Source organism: Mustela nigripes, chromosome 13 (genome assembly GCF_022355385.1).
Source record: "Mustela nigripes isolate SB6536 chromosome 13, MUSNIG.SB6536, whole genome shotgun sequence".
Classification (NCBI taxonomy): Eukaryota; Metazoa; Chordata; class Mammalia; order Carnivora; family Mustelidae; genus Mustela; species Mustela nigripes.
The window spans coordinates 111,872,164-111,895,669 of record NC_081569.1 but is presented as its reverse complement, the minus strand read 5'-3'; the positions used below and the strand labels follow the sequence as shown (position 1 = coordinate 111,895,669).

The 23,506-nt window shown below is 32.7% G+C and overlaps 1 protein-coding gene and 1 long non-coding RNA gene across 19 annotated transcripts in view; one reads left to right on the top strand and one right to left on the bottom strand.

The window, feature by feature from the left end:
* LOC132000042 (uncharacterized) overlaps positions 1-12,444 on the top strand; it is a 39,257-nt gene extending 26,813 nt beyond the window's left edge. Inside the window, exons 3-4 of one of the 2 annotated variants that reach the window (XR_009399162.1) lie at positions 8,398-8,608; positions 10,408-12,444. This is a non-coding gene — a long non-coding RNA (uncharacterized LOC132000042). Of the gene's footprint in view, positions 1-8,397; positions 9,595-10,407 lie in introns of those variants that run through there. The other variant, XR_009399161.1, reaches the window with a different exon arrangement.
* Positions 1-23,506, bottom strand: part of GPHN (gephyrin) — a 637,714-nt gene that overhangs the window by 160,669 nt on the left and 453,539 nt on the right. For 7 of the 17 annotated variants that reach the window (XM_059373410.1, XM_059373413.1, XM_059373415.1 and 4 more), the window contains 2 exons: positions 18,865-18,921; positions 9,601-9,642 (listed from right to left, as the gene is read on the bottom strand). The exons of 4 other annotated variants lie outside the window; for them this stretch is intronic. In XM_059373410.1, the coding sequence (XP_059229393.1) occupies positions 9,601-9,642; positions 18,865-18,921 (99 nt within the window). The remainder of the gene's footprint in view (positions 1-9,600; positions 9,643-18,864; positions 18,922-23,506) is intronic. 6 more of the 17 variants (XM_059373412.1, XM_059373418.1, XM_059373414.1 and 3 more) reach the window with 1 other exon arrangement.

Sequence of the window (23,506 nt, the reverse complement as noted above, 5' to 3'; positions counted from 1 at the left end):
TCTGACTTCAGTTTTGTTTAAAGCTAACTAAGGAATACTTCTTATTGGCTAACAAGAAACCTCAGCTTTCTATATTTGTGTACCAATTCTGATTCCCATATGAATTCCTAACTGAATTTATGAGAGCATGATTTTTTACAGACTTTATTTCCCAGTGTTTTTCAAACAGGATGTCAAGGGGACTGACTGGAGTCACAGGGAATAAAGCTGTCCTGCTCTAGGTAAACTTCAGGTTTCAACAACAGGGAGTAAAAGTCAATTCTACAGTTTGAGAACTCTCTTCTCTCCTATAATCCAAGGTCAATAAGGATTTAGAGTTGTAGAGATTGGAGTAACTGATACTATTCAGCCCACATTCAAGAAAAATTAAGCTGTTTCCCCTGTTACTTATTTATTTAAAAAATGGAATATCAGAGATACTGTAGGAAAAGTCAGGCAGAGTAGAATTAAAATGTTTTAGAAGTACTGACCTATATTACTATATACTTTCTGGAATCAGAAAAATGCATGTACATCTTAGGGACATATGACACATATAATGTGATATTTGAAACTGGGTTCTAACTCATGATCTGGTCAATGTGTTTAATAAATGCTACTGTGTGCTAGATGGAGAAAAGAAATAAAACCCCAAATGAGCTAAGCCAATATCTTTACCTAACCAAATTTCATAATCTAATTAACAGAGTGAATGCTATTATAAATATACCCATTAGGGGATAATGAAATGTCATTCCTTCAATCACTCATTCAACCCACACTTACTGAATACCTACTGTTTGCCTCAAATTGATCTAGCTTCTGACTGACAGGTTTCAAAAAAAATTTAAAAAAAGCAAACTCTGGTCTCCAGGAGCTCACAATATAATAGATCAAAACAGTTTAAGTAAACATATAATTACAACACAGGATTATAAATGCAGTTACAGAAGTTAGTACAAACTGCTATGGGGATATGCATGAGATGCTCCCAACTCAGATGGGGGCAGGAATTGGGTGAAAATTATCAGGAAAAACTTCTTGGAATGGGGATATATGCGCTGAATTTTAAGGGACAATTATAACTTAGGTGAAGAAAAGGGGAAAAAATCAGAGAAAAAGGCAAGTGTAATTCACAGATATGAGGGATCGGGCCAACTGGGAAATGGAAAGAAAAAAGTGTGGGTGAAGCTAATTTTAACCATAATAGGGGGTGATAAGAGGAATAGTCAATGAGGTAACTAAGGGCCAATTCCTAAGGGTTATGGAGAGCCACTGAAAAACTTTAAATGGGGAATGGTGTGATTGCATTAACATTTTAACAAGTTAATTCTGGTAAGCAATGAAAAGATAGATTAGAGATAGTCATGGAATAAATGATGAGGGTAGAGAAACTAGTTTGGAGATTAATCTTGTAATTCAGATGAGAAGTCCAATTAAATCATTGAAAGTAGTTCTAGAGAGAAGGGCGTAGATTCCAGAGCTACAAAAAGGCTGAATCTATAGAATTTAGGTTATGACTGTTCATAAGGGATATAAGATAACACTCAGATTTCTAGTCTGAGTCATTGCATAGTGTTATATATTGAAATAGAGCATGAAGGAACAAATTTGGGGCCTGAGTTATGTTCAAGGTGCTTATAACTTTGGAGAGAGATGTGAGCTGTAACTGGTTGATGCCAAGGTAGATACCAAATAGTGACATTGATATGTGACAGTAATATACATGAAGTTCCTAGAGTTATCCTTGATAATTCTATATAAATCTCTCTATATATCTATATAAATATAAGTTGTAATGATGATGAATGGTGATGATCATAATTATAACAATGGTTGATTTTATGAAGGTTTTTTTTTGGTGATAAAAATGTATATCTATGCTTTCTAATACAGTAGCCACTAGCCACATTGACTACTGAGAATTTGAAGTGTGGCTGCTGCAAATAAGGAACTAAATTTTAAATTAATTTAAATTTAAAGCCATGTGTGGCTACCAGCTATTGTGCTGGACAATGCAGATACATAGTGAGAAATGAAATGAGAATCTGAGAGTGCATCAAATTGATTATCAACATGTAAGGAATGGTAGTAAAGTAGTCAAATAGGCAGGAGGAAAAGCAGTATAGCAAAATGATTAGCAGTAAGTAGGAGTTTTCTGGAGGAAGGTAGAGTGGAGCTATGAAATGTAGGAGGGCATTTCAGAATGACAAAGTAGCACAAATAATGGCCAAGAAGAAAGAAGAAATAGAGTATAACAAGAAGGGCCCCCTTGATTGGTTGGTAGGTACATTACGGGGAAAAATTGCCAATTGTCTTATATGACAGGGACTGAGGGGGTTCCTGGAGTACAGAACTTCTAATTTTAAACCAGAAGTGGTACTCTAAGTGCTAAAATCAGTAAAAGTCCTGGGCAAACTGGGAGGAGTTGGTCACTGGAAAATAATGTTAGATAATTAGCGGCTGTATAAAGTATAAAGTATAAAGGATGTTGGGAGAGGGGCAGAAAGACATTTACTCTTGATACAACAGCTCAGAGGGAGGCTATTATAGTTTTTTTGATTAGGTAACTGATGGGAATTAAAGTAGTGCTTGGGAAGATTAGTTTGACTCAAGAAGAAAGAAGGACTAACAAAGAGAATTCAATTGTTTAGCTACTGTAATAATCCAAGTGTGAGGTGATTAGAGCTTAAGGAATCAAGAAGAGCAATAAATTAATGCTTACCAGGTCCCAGGGAGTCTACTAGATTTTCATAATTACAATTCTCCCTGAAACTCAGATGTAGAAATGTTACAAATTTTAGGAAAGTTGACTAATGATTTAAGTATTCACTTACCATTTCCTAAATATTTTTTGAGTGCCTACTATTGGACTTGCCAAGTTCACTGTTTTATGAAAGCTGAGATTTGAAAGTAGATCTGGCTACAAGTTCTTTATAGGTATTAGAAGAATTAAAAGGAGGGTTGATTCTCTTTTCCTATTCTTTCTTGAAGATACGCATAGCCTCCATCTTGGTCTTACGATACTTAAAAAACTTACTAACCTCATTATTCACGCACTATTTCCTCATCTTAAACTGTAAAATTCTCATGCCTTATTTTCACTGATGACCTCTTTATATTTCAAATGATCACTGTTAGATGAGGCAGTATATGAGGATAAGTAGAAATTCACTAGTGTCAACTACAATAGTTGTAAAAAGTCTTTATAGCATGGAAATTTAAAAATGTATGCTCAAGTAGACAGAAGTACCTATCATTTAAAAAAAAAGTCAATCAATTGTTTTATTTTCTAAGAAAATTGTTTTATTTTCTTAGATTAGATAGATTTATCAAATATTCCCGTCAAATATGCTTTCCCATTACCTTTATGGCTGGTCACTTATTTGGATGCCAGAGGAAAGTATGTACTTATTTTCTTATTTATTTATTTATTTATTTATTTATTTATTTATTTATTTATTTTATTTATTCATTCATTCATTCATTCATTCATTTATTCATTTATTTATTTATAGGGGGGGAGAGGTTAGGGGAGGGGCAGAGGAAGAGGGATAGAGAGAATCTTAAGCAGGCTCCATGCCCAGTGCCGAACCTGACATGGGGCTTGATCTCACAACCCTGAGATTATGACCTGAGCCAAAATCAAGAGTCAGATGTTCAACCAATTCAACCACCCAGGCACACCCTGCCCCCCCCTAATTTTCTAATTTGGATCCAAACAATTTATATACTCTAATTACTTTTTAAAAAATTCTTAAACCATCTTTATTTTCTTTTTATGTTTTTCAGTGTTCCAAGAGTCATTGTCTATGCACCACACCCAGTGATCCATGCAATAGGTGCCCTCCTTAATACCCACTACCAGGTTCATCTAACCCCACCCTACCCACCCCCTTGCTCCAAAACCCTGTTTGTTTCTCAAAATCCACAGTCTCTCATGGTTCATCTCCCCCTCCAATTTCCCCCAATTCACTTTTCCTTTCCTTCTCCTAATGTTCTCCATGTTATTCCTTATGCTCCACAAGTAAGTGAAACCATATGATAATTGACTCTCTCTGCTTGACTTATTTTACTCAGCATAATCTTCTCCAGTCCCATCCATGTTGATACAAAAGTTGGGTATTCGAGAGAAGCATAATATTCCATTGTATATAGGACCATATCTTTATCAATTTGTCTGTTGAAGGGCATTTTGGCTCTTTCCACAGTTCGGCGATTGTGGCCATTGCTGCTCTGAACACTGGGGTAGAGATGGCCCTTCTTTTCACTACATCTGTATCTTAGGGATAAATACCCAGTAGTCAATCGCAGGGTCATAGGGTAGCTCTGTTTTCAATTTCTTAAGGAATCTCCATGCTGTTTTCCAAAGTGGCTGCACCAATTTGCATTCCCACCAACAGTGTAAGAGGGTTCCCCTTTTTCCACATCCTCTCCAACACTTGTTGTTTACTGTCTTGTTATATTTGGCCATTCTAACTGGTGTAAGGTGGTATCTCAAAGTGTTTTTTATTTCAATTTCACTGATGGCTAATGATGATGAACATTTTTTCATGTGTCTGTTAGCCACTTGTATGTCTTCTTTGGAGAAGTGTTTGTTCATGTCTTCTGCCCATTTTTTGACATGATTATCTGTTTTTTGAGCATTGAGTTTGAGTAGTTCTTTATAGATCTTGGATATCAGCCCTTTGTCTGTAGTGTCATTTGTGAGTATCTTCTCCCATTCTTGGGTTACCTTTTTGTTTTGTTGACTGTATCCTTTGCTGTGCAGAAGCGTTTTATCTTGATGAAGTCCCAAAACTTCATTTTTGCTTTTTTTCCATTGCCTTTGGAGACATGTCTTGAAAGAGGTTGCTGCCTATGTTCTTCTTTAAGATTTTGATCGATTCCTGCCTCACATTGAGGTCTTTTAACCATTTTGCATTTATCTTTGTGTATGGTGTAAGAGAATGGTCAAGTTTCATTCTTCTACACATAGCTGTCCAATTTTCCCAGCACGATTTATTGAAGAGACTGTCTTTTTTCCATTGTATATATTTTTCTTGCTTGTCGAGGATTATTTATCATAGAGTTGTGGGTCCATATTTTGGCTCTCTACTCTGTTCCACTGGTCTGTGTGTCTGATTTTTGCCAGTATCATGCGTCTTGGTATCTGATTCCACCAGTTGCACCTTAAAATCTTTTGCTCTTTTTGAGTGCTTTTAACCAGACACCAAATTAATGCTGGTCCCCAAACCACAGGGCACTTCCATCTTGGGGTATTACTTTCCAATGGGTTGCTTCTGGTGGCTCCTTCCCCCTTCTGTTTATCCTCTGATATCAGTCCAAGCGTTCCCACTCTGCTTACCTTTCCACCAATGTCTTCTGCCCCTGGAGAGATCCAGAGGTATATAGTCTTATATTTCAGGCTGATTTCCTGGGTGTTCAGAGTGTTCTGGTAGATATTTAGCTTACTTTAGGGGACCAGTTGAAACAGGGTCTCTTACTTCTCTGCCATCTTGCCCCTCTCTCCACTCTGATTACTTTTTAAAAATTCAAAAGTGAGGTAGGAGTTATGAAACTTTGGTGAGCAGAAGTTGTAGTGTATTAAAAGATTTCAATTCTAACAGATTTCTTCACATTATCTCCAAATTCCCAAGTATTATATACAAACAGAATGAAAATAGTAAACATAAGAGTGACAGGAAAGAGTGGGACACTACAGAAAACAACACTGAAATAAATAATAACTTGATTATTAATAGTTTTTCTAAGTGAGATTTTATGAAGTAGAAAATCTGAGGTGATCATTTCACAGTGTAGAATCTTATTTTATTTTATTAGTTTCTCCCAATGGAGAAGTTTATAGTCCTGTTGATGGTTCAAAAATGTCTCCCCCCCGCTTTTTAAGGAGGAAATGTTGCAGTATTTAAAATCCAGTTTTCTTCCTTCCTTTCGGCTTTCCCTCCACCCTTGACTATGTAGATATGCTATCTGCAATTCAACTGAAGTTTACATTTGCAGAAGGCCCAAACTTTCAGTCAGCCAAGGTTTGTTTAGATCAGAAATAGTGTTTTAAAAGTGTGCTGGCTTCAAAGGGCAACTGTTTTGCATGCTACAACTTAAAAATGCCAGTGTTTCTTTGGGTAGCTAAAAGTTTTAAAGCATTAAAATAAAAATAAAATTGGGGTACCTGGGTGACTCAGTAAAGCATCTGCCTTTGGCTCAGGTCAAGATCCCAGGGTCTTGGGATAAAGTCCTTCAAGAGGATCTCCACTCAGTAGGGAGCCTGGTTCTCCCTCTTCCTCTGTCCCTCCCCCCTGCTTGTTCTCCCTCTCTCTCTCTCTCTCAAAATAAATAAATAAATAAAATCTTAAAAAAATTAAATCAAATCTTGGTATGTGTCCACACAATAGTAAAAATCAATTACCTTCAAAATTTTAAATTATCTAAATCAGCCTTGCTAATGAGAAATCTAAGACATTAAAGATAAGGTTTTAAAGTCTTCATTTTTTTTTTTTACTGTTACAAATCATAAAAGATTTATATCTAGTATATATTTCAGCTTTTCAAATAAGTCAAAGAGCACTATCTCTACAAGGGGATCATACTAATTCTGGCTTTTGTCTAAACTAAGTGAATTCTGAAGCAATTTTTTCAAACGATATTAAAAAATGAACACTGGTGGAACAATGCTGGAGCAAAACTGAGATTAGCTGGGAATTTGAAAGGTGATTTCTTTCTTTTTATTTGAGGGGATGAACAATCATGTAGAACCTGTGACATTGACCTCATTACATTCATGGTATTCTATGCATTCTAAATGTGAAGCCAGTTCCAAAGGTCAAGATACAGCCAGCAGATTATAATTACATTTAAAGAAGAAATAGTAGGTATTCAATATATACTTATTGAATGACCAAATATAAGAAAAATAAGAATAATAGATTACAAGAGGAAGGTCTTTGTAGTATTTCCTGCATTAAAGCTTTGTATCTTATAGGTACATCTAAATCCTCTCATAAGATAAAACCAAAAACTATATCATCAGCCTGAACCAGGTAAATAAATACTGTGAAAATACAAGGCTATTATTGCATGCCATGCAGAGCTGACGGCTTTTAATAACTCCTGAACAGCAGAAAGCATGGTATTTAAGAAAAAAACAATTTTCTGACACTCATTTGGAAACTTTATGATGTAAGGCAAGATATCTAACCTCTTTGAGATCAGTTTCCTGGTTTATAAAATCAGGCTGACTCTAATATCTAAACAGCTTGTGTGAAGACTAATTTAAATAAGATCAATGAGATGTCAAACACAGAGCTTGTCATATAGTAAAAGAAGTAATTTTTACAAAGGGGCAATCAACTACATGGAGTAATATTTGCTGAGTAGTATCAGTCAGGTAAGGTTAGAAATTATCTTGTTCTTGAATAACTCACGGTTAGACTCATTTTTGAACATGGCTTATTTTTCGGTCTTATGAATGATACAGAAGAAAGTGACATGAAATTGATAAAGCCAGTGTGCTACATTGGGTACTGGAGAATTATTCCTTTAGTACTAAGGTCAGTGAAGATGGTATAAATGTTAGGGAAGAAGAGATTGAGTCATGGAAAGTTTGGCCACCTCCACTGATGCTATAAAATAAAAAATACAGCTAACCAACAATCCCATCAAGAGGCTTCCATATGAAAAACTGAAATATCAGGACATTTATTGAAATTCTAATTATTAAGACTCATAGTCTAAAATTTTACAAAACAATTGTTCACCAATTTAAGATGAAGTAGAAAAAATTATGGAGAGTTATTCTGCCTGAAGTGTTATCATGAATATTAGATTCCCTAAGCCATTCTTCATGGTCTTATTGGTCTTTATAGCATCATAAATTAAACATAAATACCATTTGTGAAGTCCACAGAGATGTGTCATTGGGAATATAAAAACCCTACCACAAATGACAAAAAGAGAAACACATTTTATGACAAATAAATAAAGCTAAAGTGTCACAATGAAAAGTAACAAATCCAGATAAAGCCAGAGTTCATTTAAGAGCTGAATGCTATGGAGCAAATGCTACAGCATACACAATCCCATCCCCACAGAAGCCAGTTCCACATTCCAACCTGAGAACCCTCCTGCACACATGCTGTCACAGAGAAAGTAATACCCTGATGGATGCTGTAGACTGTGACTGAAGATGATGCCAATGGTAGACTTCTTATACACTCTCATGGAAAATGGAGAATTGCCTGGATGAAGTGTCAGAAAGAAATGGGTTATATATTTTTTACACTGGGAATCATAATTCTGGGGAATTAAGAAAAGACCTACGGAAAATGTGGTGATGAGATGATATTAATCTTGTCTCTTAAAAGTCTGCTGATATCGCAAGTCATTTATTTGCTTTTCATTACTTTCTTTTCCCTACAGATATGTATTTCAAGAAGAAATTCTCTACAAAATAAAGTTTAAGAGAAAAAAATCTAAAACAGCTGTAACTTGCAAAGGAAAAAATTAAAGAAGATGGCTGTAAAACTCTTTATTCAATTCATTCAACCTTGTGAAGCCAGTGGTTTGATCAAGCTATTCCTTCTAAAGTCAAAAGATGTTATCCTGTCTGTGGTTCTGCATACACTACCTGGTACTTTAGATAGTGCCATGACATTTTTGAGATATTTCTGCAATCAGAATGAAGTTAACAATACTAAATATGTGTAGAAATATATTTTGTCTGGAAAAAATTAGAATCTTAAAATTCACAGGATATTACTTTTATTTATAGCCGTATTTTGAGGCACAAATACTCTTTTCTCTTAGTTACTCAACAGTGCCCCCCTGCTTTGGAAAGTAGATTTAAAGTATATTCAAAATCTGTTAATATTTCAATGAATCTGTTTCACAAAAACAGAAACAGATATGATATGGTTTTACACAGTAAGAATAAGAAATTAGGCCCTTAAAAAGGCAAAAAACATAGTTCAAATGTCATATAAAATAGTTTGTCAAAAGAACATGAATCTCATTAGTGATTATAAAATTAATCTTCCAGACTACAAGAACCTTATACAAATACGAGTATCACTTAAGAAAACTATTTTCCCAAGTGACCTAATCAGTTTTCTAAAAAGGAATGAGTCTTCCCTTTTACATAAAAACAGGGGAATCATATTAACTCTTCATTTAATAGCCAATTTGGGATGCTGTATCTATAGTTAATGGGACAAGACTGACATTAATTCATTGTACATCTTCAGCTACCAGAGGGACCTATACAGGCCTATAAACCAGAATCTTTGTCTTTAGCCAATATTTAATGACAAATTACCTGGCTCAAAGGAATTTTTATGGAATTAAAGTGGTGGTAACAATCAAGTTGGCTATTTAGATTTTAACCATTTCAACATGATACAGTGACTACCCTCTCCCTCCAAAGTTACTCAGAAAACAGTACAGTATAAAAACATAGAAAATTCCTTCCGAAACTGCTAACTTTCCCCCTTTGGTACCCTTATCCCTTTCAGCCAAGTGCAAAGTGCAAGGCAAAATAAATTAAGGCAAAAGGAAAATAAAATAAGAAAAATGGTGAGGGCGAGCATGTTGTTGACCATGTAAGATAACACGTGCAAATTATACCTCAGATACACTATAGGTAGATGAGCACGAGGGAAGCCGAGCCTGGTTTTGCAGTGGGGAAAAGAAAACACTGTTAAAGAGGAAATGATAGCATAGTAAGGGTCTCAGAAGATTAGATGGCTCCATCACCAACATATTTGCCAGATAACAAGACAGCCTTATAAGCAGACACCTGAGTTTGGAAATCTCAAGGTTCAAGATATTGGAGGAGAACCTTGTGATTAAAAAAGAATACCTAGCTAAAAAAAAAAAAAAAAAAAAAAAAAAAAAATCCATGACAGAGATGACTCCCTCTGATCAGATCTGGTATGATCTTGCTGAGGAGATGCTCATTAAGGTTAATCGGAAAGTAGAACACTTATCATTTTTCTCCTGTAGTATTACACTGATCTTCATTGGTTTAGGAACACTAGAAAACTACATGTGAGGTTATTTATAAGATGAGAACTCTACTGTACATCTTCATCTTGCTTTTTAAAGAGGGCACCAAAGCCAGCTCAGTGTTCTGATTCTGATGTCCTGTTCCTATTACTCCATTCACAGTACTACTGAATCTTCATATGTGTGTGTGTGTATACACATACATATACATACTCATATATGCACATGTATGTATATATGATACATTAATGTATATAACAATAAAAACACCATAAGAGGCAAAAATTGAAACACAAAACTCTTGTCCAAGTCTATCTTCTATCAGAATGCTTTACTGATTTTTTTAAAACAGCTGTTTTATACTAAAAAAATGTTTAATCTTCATGCTTTGAATTGATAATTTTCTCTCCTATTATTACTTTATAGATTGTCACACTGCCATGTTCAATTCTCTGGCCTCTTCTTTCATTAGGTTGTTAATAATACCAGGTGAGTTAAATTTTTAAGTATGCATTCTCTACTTACAAATTCTTTATGAAGTTACAAAATGCAAAGGTAGGGTGGGGGAAATGAAGATATAGAAGATGGCACAGTGGAGGAATCAGAAATGCCCTTATTATCTTATTTGTTCAATTGTATTTCTACCATGAGCACAGCAAACTGTTGTAGGTGCTCAGTAAGTGTTTAATGAATAAATGAATATACAAACTCTTTTTCTTCTATATTTAAAACATTGAACTGTGTGAAATAATGTTGAGAAGGTTTTATATTTACTATCACAAAGATCTGTGATAAAATGTTACCACTGCTACTTAAAAGGTTACTTTGAGGTATTTCCTAAAATACGGTAAATTCTATACATACAAGAAATTAAAATTTTTTCCCAACTATATACACATCTAATTTTCTTCAGCAAGGTGTTAATTCTAAGAAAACTTGGCTATGCACGTTTGTTCTGTCTCTGTATATCCATAAAACTGAAAAACTTTATCTTTCAAAACAGTTTGAGTCTTATCTTTTTTCCTCATCACTTCTCCATTTCCTGTTATTAGGGAAATTTACTTGCCAAGGAGATCTTTTATTAGTACCTTATTTTGTATTAAAGTCAATTCTGACAATGGCAATTCTTCAATAAGCATTAAACATCTCACAGTGTGTGTCATTCCCACTTCTGTGATGTCTTAGCTACTAAAGGAGATTTTATAAGTATTAGATGAGATTTTTTTTTTCTGTTCTAAAAACAGATAAGATTTTTGTTATTTGGTAGAAGTGAAATCTCAGAATTGTATTAACATGCAAGTTAAGCAAATTCTAACAAAGTGAAAGGTAGCAAAATTAGCCTGTTTTCCAAACAGATAATACTAAAGTTGATTTACTGTCATCCTCATCATTACTGTAGTCTGGTCATATTTATGATACATCATCTACCAAGACACTCAGGATGATACATAATTATTGTAAATTGAAGAGTAAACAAATGCATATTATTAATATGGGCAAGTGCCAAAACATCACACAAGGTAGACTTAATAGGAAGCTCAAATAATCTACAAAAGACTCTAAAAATTGCCTGAGAAAGTAGAGTATATAGACAAACTGATGTTTACTCATTTAAAAACTACTGAATGCTTATTTGCTGTTCTTCCTTACTTTAGTCAGGGTTGACTGATTCAATGCAGATGCCTTCTAGATATTCAAGTGCTGTTAAGATAAGACATATTGGTTGATCCTGTCAGGGTGTCTTTGCCAGTTGTACAAAATTTCCTGTAGATGGAATGATTTCTTGGTGCAGTTACGTATGAAAAATCAAAAGGTGGTCTTATCTTTAATAAGATATATTGAAACAATAAACAGAAAAATGTGGTGTGCAGCAAATATACTCTTAAAATACATTTTTTAAAAGTTTGAGAGAACAAGATTGGAATTTATCTTTTTACCCTAAATCTCTGTAGGGGTGCTCCTCAACAAAGAGTAATTTATAATCCATAGTTTATCTATATGACAGTTCTATATTTGAGGGGTTTAATGTTAATCCTAGGGTGGGTTTACTTTGTGTGTGTGTGTGTGTATGATAAAACAATGGCAAACAGATGACTAAAAATGTAAAGATAGAAGATTTCAGGGTATTAACTCTTTTAGACATAAGCTTCCAGGCAGAATAATCTGAAACCATCCCCCTAAAATCAGCAGCTTTCTTTTCCTCAAGCTCTAAAATGAAGATAATTTTACAGAGTCTCTATTGTAATCACTTCTCTGTTACTGTCATTTTGACACACTAGCTTGTTACAGCAGGTCTCAGCAAACTTTTCTGTAAATAGTCAGATAGTAAACATTTCTGGCTTTGCGTGCCATATGGTCTTTACTGTAACTGCTCATCTTTACTTTTGTAGCACAAAAGCAACCATAGATTATATGCAAATGAATGAATGTGGCTGTGTTTCAATAAAACTTTATTTTTGGACACTGAAATTTGAATTTCATGTGCTTTTTACGTGCTGTGAAATGACATTCTTTTGGTCACTCCCATCATTTAAAAATGCAAAAATCATTCCTAGCTTGTGGCCCACAAAAGAGAAACAGGATTTGGCCCAGGAGATTTAGTTTGCTGAACCCGGAGTTATAGCATTAATTTGATGAATATAAAAAAGCAAAAAAAAGCTCCAAAACACTTCATCAGAAATATAAGAACAGTTGTTCAGAACTAAGACTGCAATGAAAATGCTGATCTTAAAAAAAATCTATAAAATCACAACTATCTAATCCATTATTTATATTGATCTTATTTCATATTAGTCTTATTTCAGCATTCAGAAAATTGTTAAACATTTAAAAATCATTCTTTAAAACACATGACTTTCTGACTCGACTCAGATATTTTTCTTAAACTTATTAAAAACACATTTTAAGTGATAACTCTTCCCTTAACTTTTTCTACTTCAAATAACACATCCTTTTATTTTATGTTATCATAGCAAGTACTTAAAACTATCACATTCCTTTTACTTCATTATCTAATTCCTAGTTTGCTTATGTGTCAATAGTCTGTTTTCATAAGTCATCTTCCCTTTTATTCTTTGTCAAAGCCTTTAAAAAATTAACATATTTGGTTACCCAAAATCTATTTGTATATGTTTACAGCTGAATAGAAATTTACTATCACACTACATAGACTAAATGAAAACATAAAATTTGTGGCTTTGTGGCATTTTTACTCCTCTCCTTTCTTTTCTTTATACTTGTCTTTATTTCATGAGCGTTTATGTTCTTTTTCTCTGAATATTTCAACACTCAAACTTTCCAGGGCCCCATCACTCTTTAATTAGCTTCAACTTTGTAAACTTACCTTGATTTGTATTATCTAAATAAGGTATTAGTTTGTATTATGCTTTTCAATTCAAATGTTTACACGTTTTTCAATCTTAAGCCTAACTTTTAATATTCTTCTGACTAGATTCATGTATTTGAGTATTTTTTCTTTTTCTCAATTTAAATTCAATTGGCCAACATATAGTACATCATTAATTTCAGATGTAGAGTTCATTAATTCATCAGTTGCATATAACACCCAGTGCTCATTACATCACCTGTCCTCCTTAATGGCCGTCACCCAGTTACCTCATCCCCCCACCCGCCGCTCCTCCAGCAACCCTAATTTTGTTTCCTACAATTAAGAGTCTGCCATGGTTTGTCTCCCTCTATGATTTCTTCCCATTCAGTTTTCCCTCCCTCCTCCTATGATCCTCAGCGCTATTTCTTACATTCTAAATATGAGTGAAACCATATGATAATTGTTATTCTCTTATTGACTTATTTCACTCAGCATAATACCCTCCAGTTCCATCAGGTTGATGTAAAGGGTAAAATTTTATTCTATTTGATGGCTGAGCAATATTCCATTGTGGAAATGTTTTTTTTTAAAAAAAAATCTATCTCACACCTTCTTAAATGTAAAGATATTTTTTTCCTTTATGTGGTGTTATTTTCTAGTCATTATTCTCAACACATTATCAGTCCAAGGATTTGTAGTAACTTTTGAAGTTACATTAAATTAGGCAAACTCTGCTTATAAGATAATAATTTGTAAAGGCACAAGATGACAGTTTTGTTTTTAAAATTACTAAAAACTCATTTGGGGTTCAGAATACTTCTACTTTGTACCATGTATAGAAAATGATGATATATTCTTAATTTATAATTCAAGAATCTGACATATCCTACTTTTTGCTATAAAAGTGCCAATATAGGATGAAGTCTATTTTCATATGAAAAATAGTTTATTATTATTCCAAAAGTTATATCTTAGAATATTCTACTTTATATCACTGATTATCATTAATAATTAAGGATGCAGGATTCTTTTCTCTCTAAAGAGTAATATATCATATAGATGATACCCATTGAAGTATTAATGATTTAATTAAATCCTTATCCCAGACATTTGAATGATGTCTCATTTTCCAACTATTCAATAAAACACTTAAGTGCAAACATGGTTTTTAATATTTCATCTTATTGAACTATTTAGAAATGTTTCAATGAATTAAAAGACATTCACATACTTACTCTTGTATATAGATGCCTACAATAAATTTTTCATTTATATGCCAATTCATCTCATTTTAGGAACAAAATCTGTTTATATAGCTTATGGAAGTGAGAATAACTTTATTCTGCTTCTAAGCAAAAACTGTTAACATGAAAGGGTTATTTTAAGGCATTCTGGGATAATGGGAATTAAAAGGAAAGGGAGAAACTGAACACTCAGATAAATATTTGATATGCATCTCCTTTAAGCTGAACTCTCTACCAAAGATACAATTTGCCTTTTGATAGTTTTCCTCCACATACATTTCTAGTTAAAGGGAATCTTAGAATGATTTATCTAATATTCAATCTTTTTAGAAAAAAAGATAATCAGAACAAAGTGTGACCCAGCAAATGAAACAAAAGATGAAGACATTGGGCTTACTACTTATTACATATTATACCATGCAGTACAGGTGTTAAAAAAAGAAATTGAAAAGTGGCATGTATATAATTTAATCTTTGAAGCACAAAACTTTTAATCCTAATCTAACATAAATCCCTTCCATATAGACCATAAGAAGTCTTAACTTTCTAGTTTTGGTTTGATAGGGAAAATAAAACCACCATCACTTCTCATGGTTGGTTACAGAGAGTATGACATGAAATACATTTACTAATATTGTCAGAATCTCTTTAGGGCTTTCTAGAATAATATTCAGGTATGTTTTAGACTGATTTAATCATAAAATTCATATAATCTTCTTTTTAAGGTAGTGGAGTAATTCTGGGAGTGATTATGGTTGATTTTTGAAATTCTGTAAGAATATTCAGAAAAGAAGGACTGGGTCACAAGAAAACAGAAAAGCAAGACACTTGCATTAACTGCAATCAGAATTTAATGATTAATACTATAAAAACAGCTTTGGATTTGAGTAATCAGAAGTTTAATATGGAGATATAAGTAACTATGTACGGTACATAATTAAAAACAAGCTGAGAAGCCAGAGAATTAATGTATTACTATTATTGTTTATTCTACTCTTTAAAAAAAACTATTATAGCAATATGAATTAAAGGTATGGCAATAATCTTGGGAGAAGAAAATCCAGGCTAGGATTGATAGAAACTTTTAAAAAGCCCCAAGAATGGGTTGTCAGAGCTAAACAGAGTGAGAAATTATTTACTGTAATAATTTTGCTTTTCTTCTGCAATATTTATACCATTTACCATTTCAGAGATTTTATTTCCATTTCTCTTGAAAAGATATATTCAGGAGAAGGACGAACTATTCTGAGTCTGAGCTCTATAGGTCACAAAAAATATAATTGTTAGTATTGCCTATCTGACACATGTACAGTATTGAGTGGCTATAAGGTATTGTTCTCCTTCAAAGTGTTGTCTTGGGTAAATTAGCCTTTATCTCAAGTATTTATACGATGTTATATGACATTGAAGATGCCTACTGCCTAAATTTTTTAAACAAAAGAATCTTATAGCTATTCCCAAAGAGTTTAAGAAAAGTCTATTAACTCAGAAAAATGTGTCTATTTGCTAGATTATCTACGATGATACTCTAACACTGATCATTTTCCTTGACAAATGCAATTGAATCATCAAGGCTCTATCACTTGGATCCAGCCAATAATTTATAGTCTTGCTGACAAATCCAACAAGGGGTAGAAGACACGGTCAATGGAAAAGCTCCAAGTGAAGTCTCATGAAAACATTCTCAGAAAATTCAACAATTGTGTAAGAAACACAGATTTTGAAAAGAAAATTTTTATTTTGTACTGGAGCCATAAAGTTATTAAATCAACTGCAATGCTAGTGTGGCTTAAGTGTCCTCTTTCCTGCCAATTTAATCTTTATTTCATAAATGTAAGCATGAAGCTACAGCTAGGAAAGAAAGAGAGGGAGAAAAGAGACAGAAAGTAAAAAAGATGGAGATGAGAGGACAAACCAATCAGATTTGGAATTACCAGTCAGCAGAAGTTTAGGAAAAAAAAAATCACCGAGTGAAATCGTACATTTACTCTGAGAGAGTATCCTTTCACATTGCCTTCTAGGTGATCTCTGAGCTCCTCCAGCTTTCGATGGAGCTACATGTAAACATCAGAAAATGAATTGAAAAAGCAACTTGTTCTCTTTTCCATTTTCTTTTTTCCTTTTAAAAATAAGATCATAGCATTATACATTTCTCACTGCCTTTTGCAAACATTTCAAAACATCAAAGATCTTTGCGTAACACAAGAATACATGCTCAATAAACCTGTGACTAGGAAGCCAACTTTTATTTTAATTATAGCATCTTTTCTCCCCAAAGTGTTGGAGAAAATAAATACTATATCTTTATAATCTCCTAGAGATTCACTTTAAAATTTTCTATTTGGTACATTATGGAGTAAAAATATTTAGAAATTATGAGATTTGCTTTACCCAAACACACTTTTTGATTTAAAGCTGAAACCATATTAAACTGATTGAACCCTAACATGTATCTTTCTTTGATCTTATACATATACATGTGTGTGTGTGTATGTATATATATATATATATATATATATATATATATACATACATATATGTATATATACTTAAAAATAATAAACATACAATTTTAAGTTAAAGCTCTATACAGCCAAAAGCTGAACTTAGAGATAATTAAACACATGCGCACTTGCACACACAATCGTTTATAGCTGATGGTGCTATACTTATGGATGCCATTTTATCTTTATTTCACTATCAATAATTTCTAAAAAGTTATCTCACACTTCACTTTTTCATTTGAATCTGGCTCATAATCCATACTCCAAACAATAATGGACTTATGTTCCCTTAAAGACAAAGGTAAAATATGATACCTCACAAGTAGACAGTGAGGAATGCTACTGATGTCACTGGGATACATGAACTTATATTTTTCTGACTGAATCATTTTAACTTGCCTTGATTTTGAAAGAGGCATATAATCAACACTTCCCATCCCCTCTCATTATTCTTAGTGAAAAAACATTAAAAACAAAACAAAACAAAAATGCTACCCAGTATACAGCAGTGTTAGAGAACAGAGAAGATGGCTTGTCTGGAATAAAGGACACAAACATACAGACACACCTTCATCCATGTGCACTCATGTGCGTGCACACACACAAATAAATAACAACAACAAAAAAGTAAAATTAAGAAGGCAGAAGAGGCAAGGAGAGGAAGGAGTGTAAAAATTAGTACAGCATAAATTGTTAAATGGAAATAAATAGGAGGTGTATAAAATTTGAATTGACTTAATAATAGCCCTCAAGGTAGTTAATGAATTTTGGGATATCCCAATGCAGTAAACTGTCATTTTGATTAACAGTTACTATTGCTGTTAGGACAAATGGGATTGAGATACAAGTAGTAGTTAATCTGGGGGGAAATTCTTCAGCATATTTTTAAAATTCAGCAAATTTTCTAACTTGCATTTATGGTGGCAGCATTAAAAGTGACCAATGGTTATATCTCTGTTTCTAAAGGATGATGACTGGCTTACCTTTTCATAGTCATTGAATGTTAAGAGTATCGAGTTCCCAAGATATATTGGCCAAATAGATATTTAACAACTAGCAAATGGGACCATCATATTAGAAATCCTTAAGTTGTGTATTAGCAGATGACATACACAAATGGGCAAACATTTTGATATATGTTGGTTCTATTAACTGTTATATCAATTTTTTAACTTAAAAAAAACAAATCAAAGGAGATTAAAAGTGTTCAAATACTATTAGCTATATGTGAGCCCATTATACAGCATCATATAAAATTCTTTTTCTAATTCTTAAGATTTTATATATGTATACACACATCTATATGTGTATATATGTATATAAAATACATGTTACTAACTCATAGTAATTATTTTTTCTGCAGTGAACTACAAATGGTAATGACACTAACATAACATTTAGTTACTTTTTATAAAAAAAGCAAAAAGGGGAGATAATATTCTGAAAATAAATATTAGTTCTCTGTGTAACAGGAACTTAACACATAGTCAGTGACATCAGTCAGAGGAACGGTTTACTCTAGAACCCCAAATTATAGGCACCTATAATGAGACAATTGCCCTTTCTTTTATTTGTGGTGCCATTCAAAGCTAGTTATTTGGCATCTTGCCTTCAGCTGGTTGCTCTATGTGTAGCTGAAACAAACAACAACAAAAAAATATGACCCAACAGCCAATAAAAATATTAAAATAAAAAAAATGGGATGGTGAAAAATGGAAAAAGCCCCCTTCCTCCCACCACCCTCCAAAAAGGAAGAAGTGTAGGCTATAGACGAAATCTTGCCAAAAAATGTTAGAAACATATTTACTTTGAGGGATCCAACTCTACTAGCAACTCCTTTGCTTTCATCCGGCCGTCTAATTTGCTACAATGAGGGAAGATGGGTAAAAAAGACAGAATAAAGAAAAAGTGAACTTAAAAATTTTTCTATACATTAGTAAGTAAAACATGCAAAAACATCATTTGACTCTTTGAAGAATCTCTTAGGAAGCCAAGGAGTTAACTAACCCAGAGGATATATGACATGCTCTGCAAATAGGCTGGTCACTAGAATTGTCTTTATTATAGCATTATTCCTGAGATTAGGAAATGGGGACTTACTTTTGGTTATCTTGGGAACTTCTGATGTAGCAGTATCTGGAATATTGTTACATTTGCATTTGGTTTACAAAGAACAAAGAATTACAAATATATCTATGCAGAGAACATTGTCTCTTTAAGTGTTACAGTGTCTATTCTGTTGTAATATCAGAAAACATCAATGATATGACTAAAACATGAGTGTTCTCTTAGAGAAAAGATCAGTTTTAACAAGCATCATTCTTGAAAGGTGACAGAGTGAAGCTCCTCTGCTTGCTGACCCAAGCACTGAGGTTGTTCAGCTGTCACTGAGATTCCCAATTAAACAATCGTGCTGCCCAACCAGAAAATTTTAATGCCAGACCAATGTTAAATACATTCACTCCCTCAAAACTTTATTTTATTTCAGTTGAATTTTCCTCTTGGGTAAGATAGGAGAAAGTAATAGTGGAACTACTATTTTAAAAACTGGTTTGACATCACTATGTAAAAGAGAAACGGAAGATTCTCAACACAAAGTGTTTTATTAGATGAGATACAAATTAGAATATTTTTCTTTTTTTTTTTTTGCTTTTTTATAGAGCTATAATAAGAACTAATACTTGGTTAGAGAGGAAGATAAATAAAAAAGTTAGGGAAGAAGAATGAGGAAGCTTCAGACCAAGCACTTTTATGCCATGGGTCCTACACATGAAAAATGATGGTTTCCATTCAGACCAACATAGGTCAAGTTACCTGTGATGGTTCTGGTGTTTTGTTTTTCTTTTTCTTTTTTTTTTTTTTTTTAAAAGACAGTAGAGGAAGCATCAATGTGATAATGTGATGCCAGGTTCCAAGTGTTAAAATCCTCAGGGCAAATAAGAAACCTGACCATGCTACAAAATTACATTTCCTAGAGACAGGGTATAGATTGTCTTAGCCCTTTTAGGATCTCTCTGATAGCATATGGAGATTGCTTAGGAATAATACTGAGAAAACTGAATTTTTATTTTGAAAAAAAAAAAAGCACCATGGTATAAAAGAATTATGTCAACTTTTGGTTTTAGTTGATAAAGTTTTTATTAATTCTTCAGCACTAGCTAAATGTTATACCCAAGAGATAATCACCAATTCTTATTCTTCTTAGTCAATACTTCTTAGTCTAATACTAATTAGAATAGCAACATTATAAGAGAGGGCTTCTGAATGGGCAGTGAACTTACAGTATCTACTCTTTCTCTTGTGCTATTTTCTTTGATCTTAGAGAACATTTTATATCAAAACAATTTCCCATTTTAAGTGGAGACTCACAATATCTTGATTATAAAGATAAAGTAGGTAATTTCCTATTAAAAATATAGTCTAATGCCTCATGCTCTTTTCTGAGAATGTTTAGAAACTGAAGATTTTCAGAATTGTTAACAAGTGAACACCATTTTCTACATTGTCTTTTATTTCCAGAAGAGTTAAAATTACACAAATTCCAGCAACATGAGGTATCTTCTTCAAGGTTATTTGTTAATGACAAATCTAGGAAAAACATCCACAGTTTCTGACTTCCAGTTTATAGTTGTATTCCCTCTAGAGACCTGGAAATAAATGGGCTGAAAAAAAATTGATGCTTATAAGATGTATATGTATATGTGTCTCTGTCTTGTGTGTTTATCTGTCTCTCCATCCATGGAAGATATTTAATGTTATTTTATTTATTTATGGGAAAATTTTTTCCCTGAACCATTTCAGTTCCAAATGCAAGTGCAAATACAGAAACTTAATGAGTTGTAAGAGTCACCCATTAACTCTAAATGTGAAAAATAGACTATAATACCAATTTATTTTTATTTTTATTATTTTTAAAAATAATACCAACTTAAATAAAGATGTTGGGAACAGAAAGCTCATCTGTCTAATGCTTGACATCAATTTTCTGTATATAAATCTGACTTTGTAAATTTGAAACTGTCATAAGAAACAACTTTAGAAAACCATGTAGTTGTTATCAAAGCCAGAAGTGGCTGTATTTCAACTGTTACGTGATTTTTTTGTGGTCCCTGAACGAGGTATAATAGCTAATACTGAAAAACTTCAGAAAGAATTCAAAAAAGATTTGTCTCATAAATTAAATATTAAAACCAGAGAAAAGTAACTTCAGTAGATTTTAGTTTAATACTCTCATTTATTCTAGTCAACCCTTAATCAACAAATATGATGAAGTAATATAAATAAAAGAAATTCATAGCTAACCCAAATGCCTGATTATTTTTCTTTGATAAGAAGTTAAAAGTAATCACAAAAGATTAGCATTTGGGTTAGATAAATTACTTTACTCTTCATGATAATTATTATATCCTACATCATTAGCTAATTTTATCCATATTTGTCTATGAGGTTAAACATTTTGCATCAGTAACTAAGAGACGCCTTTATCACATATAGGATTATTGCAATATAAATGAAGTTTGAGAATTGGATGTAAAGAATTGTAGGGGTTATGACTGGTTGAGATTATTAGTTTATGAAGTTTGAAAATTAAAACAAAACTAAAACAAAAATGTTATCATTAATGTTTTTCTACTCTGAAGAAAACATTTTATAGGTATTTCATTGTGATTTCAAAAGGCATAAGTCAGAGGGTCAAAAAAATTTCAATTTTTATTCAGTCTCTCAGCTATAATATATCTATTAAAAATAATCTGAAAATATTATGTATCACCTCTTTTGCAGCCTCCTGGAAATCTTTCATCAGAGATTAATTACAGAGGAATTTATCCTCAAGGATTAATTACCAGGATGTAGCCTATAAAGCAGTGAAATGACTCTGCTATATTTATTTACCTTTTTCATAAGAGCTTGAATTCTAGAAATATCCTGCAACAAAAGAAACTGCCTGGATGCTAATACAATATGGGTTGTTCATTATTTTTGATTTAGAACAATTCTCCAGATCCAAACTCACTATATAATCATTTCCACTGTTAACAAGGTAGAAAATTATCCCATCTCAAAAAAAAAAAAAAAAAAAAGAAAAGAAAAGAAAAAAAAGAAAACTATTCCATCTCACCCTCACTTCCCCTGCCAATAAATAGTTGTAAATGTTTTATCTGTATTAAAGGAAATGTAGATTTTGGAGTAGAAATCCAACTTTATATTAATTTTCAAAATAAAATATAAAAGTTGAAAGAAATTTTAGGCTTGTAAAAGTGACATTAAGTTAGGTTCCTACATCACTGGGTGTATGTATTCACACTTCTCTTTAGTTATTATAGATTTATCAAAAAATCTGAGAAGAGATGGTATATTTTCTGTATTTGAACTTAGGTCTAGACAGGTTCAGGGGCTTTCTAGAGACATATCAATAAAAAAATGCTCTGTACTATTAAATTTTCACTCAGGTCTTTTCATTAAACTTTAGGCTCTCATTTATGGAATGGCTAAGGTAGATTTCCTTTTTCTCTCATAATATATTTTATATTAATTTGAAATAAAATGGCACAGATTAAGCAAACATTTTTCCTTGCTTTTTTTTTGCCTTAGTAACTGAATTACTTTATTTTTAGAATTACCTATAATTTACATTCAGAACTACCCTGGCAGACAAATATTTCTAACCCTATTTTATTATGCTACTTTTTTTTTTTTAAAGATTTTATTTATTTATTTGACAGACAGAGATCACAAGTAGGCAGAGAGGCAGGCAGAGAGGGGGAAGTCAGCTCCCTGCTGAGCAGAGAGCCCGATGCAGGGCTTGATTACAGAACCCGGGGATCATGACCTGAGCAGAAGGCAGAGGCTTTAACCCACTGAGCCACCCAGGCACCCCTATGCTATTGTTTTCTTAAGTATGGGTATCAATGAGAGGAAATAAAACTTTTTTCTTAGAAATTGTTTATCTTTTAACCAATACCACTCAATATATATTGGTACAACTATGGATTGCTTCTTATAGTTATGATTTGGAGGAGATTTTTAAAAATCTCCTTTGAAAATTAAAATGTTGCAAAACAAAAAATTTTATCACTAGTAATTTTTCTACCCTGAAGAAAACATTTTGTAAGTATTTCATTGTGATTTCAAAAGAGGGTCAAAACCATTTCAACTTTCTATTCAGCCTGTCAGCTAGAATATATTTAACAGAATAGAATATATTTAACAAAATAATTATTAAAAACAATCTGAAAATATTGCAGTGTATCACCTCAGAGCTCAAAAATTAAACATACTCTTGAAAATAAATACTTTTGGGGTCTGGTTAATATTTTAATTAACTATACTTCATCTCTTTCAATAAAACTGTTGCTTCATCATAAAACAACTGTTTCATTTGTGACTTATTAAGGCAAAGCAAAAAAGAAGGAAGAAATGAAAGGAAGGTGACAATTACATGTCAAAAA